This window comes from Rhipicephalus microplus, chromosome 6, assembly GCF_043290135.1.
Source record: "Rhipicephalus microplus isolate Deutch F79 chromosome 6, USDA_Rmic, whole genome shotgun sequence".
Taxonomy (NCBI): domain Eukaryota; kingdom Metazoa; phylum Arthropoda; class Arachnida; order Ixodida; family Ixodidae; genus Rhipicephalus; species Rhipicephalus microplus.
Window position 1 is genome coordinate 165,629,004 of NC_134705.1, and position 5,287 is coordinate 165,634,290.

Below are 5,287 nucleotides of genomic sequence, written 5' to 3' on the forward strand. Positions count from 1 at the left end.
TATATTGTTGCCCCTGCTTGATCCTGTAGGCTTCGTTTCGTTTTGTAAATTCTACGGTGCTCCACCGTGGCCTCAGCATGTGTGGTGCCACGGGCACGTCAGTTCTTAGACGCCTTCCCATGAGGAGTTCCGCTGGTGTGAATCCTTCTTTCCCTGGCGTGTCTCTATGCGCGAGCAGAGCCATGTGGATGTTTGGCGATTTCTTGATCAGCTGTTTAGCAGTCTGAACTGTTCTTTCTGCCGCGCCATTGCTCAGAGGGAAGTAGGGGCTGCTGGTTACGTGACTTGATCCCCATTGCTTGACAAACGCTTTGAACTGTGCCGAAGCAAACTGGGGGCCATTGTCTGATCGTATGATAGCCGGCGCCCCAAAGCGCGCGAAGATCTGACTCAGTGCTTGAGTTATGTTCTCTGTGGTGGTACGCTTCGACTTCTTGATTTCAAAGAAACGTGAATAGTAGTCCACAAACATGAGGTAGTTAACTCCATCCACACAGAAGAGATCGATTCCTATTGATTCCCAATGGTGTTTGGGAAATGGGGAGAGTATCATGGGCTCGGCGTGTGGTTTACGGTGTTGTTGACAGAGGGGGCATCTTGACACATAACTTTGGATGTGCTGGTTAATGCCTGGCCACCACACCGATTGAGTGGCTCGAGCCCTACATCTCCCAACGCCCTGATGACCGGCATGCAAGTGCTCTAGCACACCACTTTGCATGCTTGGTGGAATTACAATGCGGTTGCCTTTGAGCAAAATTCCATCCAATTGTGTCAGTTCGTGCACAAATTCTGAATACTTCTGCACGTCCGGAGGTAGTGCCATTTCTTTGGGCCACGACGTCGTGCAGTAGTCCCTAACTCTTGCTAGAACAGGATCTTTCTCTTGTGCTGCCTTTATATTTTCAAGCATATCGTGGGAAGCTGGCAGAAGTTCTATTGCAAGAATTTCATGTTCTACGATGACCCTCCTGAGGCTTCTTGGGCTGCTGTTGTCCGTTTCCTTCTGCGGTTTCCTTGAGAGCAAATCGGCTGTATGCATTTCCTTGCCTGGGATGTGGGCAATGGTGTAATCGATTTCGAGGAGCCTCATACGTAACCGTTGCAGACGGGGACTAAGTTCGTCCAGGCGGCTTGATGACAGCAGAGGCACCAGTGGATTGTGTTCAGTTTCCACGTGAAACTGCAGAGCAAGCAGATAGGAGCGGAAATGCTCGCAGGCCCATGTTACTGCCAATGCTTCTTTCTCTATTTGCGCATATCGCGTCTACGTGTCAGAGAGGGATCTTGAGGCATAGGCAACTGGAAGCCTCCGACCCGCTGTCTCTTGAAGGAGGACTGCTCCAAGACCGTACGACGATGCATCCGCCGGCACAGTGTGATGACTACAAGGGTCGCAGTGAGTAAGCACTGGAGTACTTGTCAATGCTTTCTTGACAGCGTTAAAACTTTCTTGGTGTGGCTTGTCCCAGCACGATTGGGCGTCGCTTTGAAGCACGTAACGCAACGGTTTTGTGAGCTGCGAAAGCCCCGGGAAAAACTTGGACAATTGGTTGGCCATTCCCAAGAAGGACCTCACCTCTGTTACATCTGTAGGCTCTGCTAGGTGACACAGTGCGTTGACCTTTTCAGGGTCTGCACTGATACCATTCGCCAACACGATGTATCCCAGGAATCTCACAGACTGCTGATGTAGTACGCATTTTTCTGCGTTCAAGGTGATGCCAGCTTTTTGGAGGCGCTGCAGTACTTTGTGCAGTCGTGCGTCATGTTCTTCCCTTGAAGGGCCAAACACTATAATGTCGTCTTGTAGACATGCTTGGCCTTCGATGCCTTCTAGAACTCTTAGCATTTCTCTCTGGAAAAACTCGGGTAATGTCGAAATTCCAAAGGGCAATCGGAGGAACTGAAACCTGCTGAATGGCGTCAGAAATGTAGTGTACTTCTGGGACACGGGTGCTAGCGGAGCTTGCCAATAACCAGCCCTTGCATCAAGCTTTCTGAACCGTGTAGCTCCGGCAAGTCTGGCCAAACATTCGTCGACAGTGGGCATTACGACTCGTTCCTGCAGAATGTTCTTGTTTAATCCTCCGAAGTCAACACAGATTCGAAGCTCGCCTCCTCTCTTTTTCTCGACTACCATAGGTGCGCACCACTCTGTGGCCTCGTCGACCTTTCTGATGACGCCGAGGTTTTCCATTCTCTCCAACTCACGTTTGACACTAGGCAGCATGGGTAGGGGTACTCGCCACAGATACGTCATAGCACTCTACTTGGCATCGGGGAGTAATATTATCTTGTATTCTGTCTTGAGAAGGCCCAGGCCAGTAGTCAAGTTGGGGTAGTGGCAGAGAATGTTAGCAGGGTCACTGACCTTGCTTGTTGACGCTGTGACTTCGAGGAGGATATCCAACGATTTGATTGCTAGACGTCGGAGAAGTGCATCGTGTAACTTGTCGGTCACGTAAATTTCTTCTTGACACTCTCGGCCATTCCAGCACAAGGTTGCGCTAAACAGACCTATTGTGGCGATTTCGGTCCGGCCGCGTCCCAGCAGCTGTTTCTTGGCCTGCTTCAGGTTGCCCATGACTTGTTCGTTGTAGAGACTTGTAGGTATAGCGGTAACATCTGCACCGGTGTCTACTTTGAACTTCATTGGCAAGCCATTTACAGTAACGCCAGTCTTCCGCAGTCCAGACTCCCGTTGATCGGTCAATTGACCGAAGTAAACCTCTTCCAAAACAGCTTGGTGGGTGCTCTTTTTCTTCCTCGCAGAGGCAGATAAGCACACGGCGGCAAAGTGTCCCTTTTTGCCGCAGGCACTGCATATTTTCCCGTTTGCCGGGCACATAGTGCGTGGTGGTGGGTGCGTTGTTGAGCCACACCACTTGCACGCCGGCACAGTTTGGTCGCGCTGTGTTTTTTTGAGAGCGCTGATTTGGCTTTCCTTTGCTCTTCGAACATCCACGCATGGCGTCAACAGCCGCAGGCACCTGTTGCTGCGGCCGTAGATCTTTTTGCTGCAGCTTGATTGTTTCAGAGTTGCGTGCAGCGGTGACGGCGGCTTCAAGAGTCAGCTCGGCGTTAAGTTGCAGCTTCTCGCTTAGCTGCGAGACAACGACGAAGGGATTCTCTCACAGAACGCTTGTGCCCGTGTCTCAGTATTTTCGATTTGTTTTCCTGGAAATCCTGGGAGCTGCCGCTCCCTCCTTTGCGGTGATGCTTCAGGACACACCTGAGAACGTTCCAGGCGTGCAACCGTCACGCCGGACTTCGTCGTCCAGGAAGCGTAGCAACACGTCGAGCAACACCAACCGTGAGGCAACTGATTTGTACTCGGACGGCTTTGAGTCATCGGATGATGACTTCACGGTCATCATGAATCTATCTACAAAACGAAGACTGCTGTGGACGGCATCGTCGGCAAGTGTTTCCACCGTTCAGCCTGAACCACAGCGGTGGCCGCACACCACGCTGTTTATGCCCGCAGACCCTGCATCTAACTTGCGACTTCTGAACAGGCAAGTTCTTTCTGTGCTTCTCGAGGAAACCGCGCCGAATGAGATCAAAGACGTGAGGATCAATGCAGGAAAGAATGTCCTTGCTGTAGACGTTATGCACCGTAGCACACTGCAAAACCTTCGGCACATAACAGAAATCAGCAACGTGAAAGTTCGGCCAATGGTCGCTACAGGTTGTAATGGCACTGTAGGCGTCATCATACACCATCAACAACTGTCCTATAGCTGCTACTAACTCAATCAAATATCTAGGTGTCCATCTTTCGAGCGACCTATCATGGGGTGACCACATAGATCACATAGCTCACTCCGCTAACCGTGCCCTTGGTTACGTACGCCGCAACATTTTCATGGCACCACCTTCCGTTAAACTACTCGCTTATATCACCATTGTCAGACCTAAACTTGAATATGCATCTGCCGTCTTTGACCCCCACCAAACAACTCATATTAAAATTCTGGAATCTGTCCAGAACCGAGCAGCCAGATTCATTGCTTCAGATTACTCCCGTTACTCCAGCATCTCCAACCTAAAAAACCAGTTAAAGCTTCCTACCCTCGCTTTTCGTCGTCGTATTGCACGTTTGTGCCTTTTTCACAAATTCTTTCATTCAGCCACACGTGACAACCAGCTCATCCAACCAGTCCATCGAGGCCATCGCAGAAGTCATCCAAACGCTGTAATTCCGCCACGTGCTCACACCACATCATTTCAACAGTCATTCTTTTTGCGCACCGCCCGAGACTGGAATGACCTTCCGGAAGAGGCGGCTGTCATCCGGGATTCTGCGCGCTTCAGGAATGCCATACAAGCAGCAGACTCAACTGCATCTTAACCATTACTTTTGATACCGCCTTTCATCGCCCACCCCTCATGTAAAGTTCCATACGGAACCTTTGAGGATATAATAAATAAAAAAAAAAATAAAAAAAATTTATGATGTGGATCTTTCCATCTCAGCTAACGACCTGCCAATACTAATAAAGCCAGCGACTAAAGGCACCCGCATCACGCACATTACCAGACTCGGCAACTCACGCTGCTTGAGGCTTGTGTTCCAGGGAGACAGCCTTCCCTCGTATGTCAATTTTGGCCATGTTCGCCACTCAGTGCGTCCTTACATACCGAAGCCACTGCAATGCTACAAGTGCTTCAAGATGAGACACGTAAAAGTTGTCTGTGAGAACAAAGTTATGTGTCCGCGGTGCGCTGAGTCTCACTCAAAAGACGCCTGCAGTGCCACCATGCTACGATGTCCAAACTGCCACGGCGCCCATGAGGCCTCATCCAAAGATTGCCCGCGGGTGCGAAACGAGCACGCGGTACTCAGGCGTATGGTGCGAGACAATTCAACGCACAGGGAAGCTGCCGCTACACTACGCCGAAGACGGCGTCGTGGGCGAAGACCATCACGGAAAAACGGCTCTACCGATAGAGGGATGTCATCCTCTATCAAAGAGGCTGACCCACAAACACCAAGCTCACTGAAGATGGATACTGCCAAACTGAAGAAAGGGACAGCAGTCGCACCTTCCGAACAGTGGCCCTCTCTTCCACGAAGTCAACCTACTTCGAAGCTGCATCAAATCCCGCCGCTATCGACGACCCCTCAAACCAGTGATGCGATGAGTGAAGATCAAGTGATAAGCTTGCTGCAATCGCTGATGAGTACCTTGCGTGGCCTACTGAGTAATATGAAGACTTCGGCTGCGCAGACCGCACTGCATGTGCTGGACACCCTGAGTCCGGTGCTTGCAGCTCTAAA

General features: G+C 50.7%; 1 protein-coding gene across 1 annotated transcript; it reads right to left on the minus strand.

Annotated features, from left to right (window-relative positions):
- Window positions 1-2,269: 2,269 nt before the first annotated feature.
- On the minus strand, window positions 2,270-2,851 carry LOC142766073 (uncharacterized). The gene has a single exon (XM_075867905.1). It carries the CDS (start codon window positions 2,849-2,851, stop codon window positions 2,270-2,272), a length of 582 nt encoding a protein of 193 aa, XP_075724020.1.
- Window positions 2,852-5,287: the final 2,436 nt, after the last annotated feature.

Bases quoted from the DNA above. Each gene is read 5' to 3' on its own strand.
- LOC142766073 (XM_075867905.1), bottom strand. From the start codon at position 2,851: ATGTGCCCGGCAAACGGGAAAATATGCAGTGCCTGCGGCAAAAAGGGA.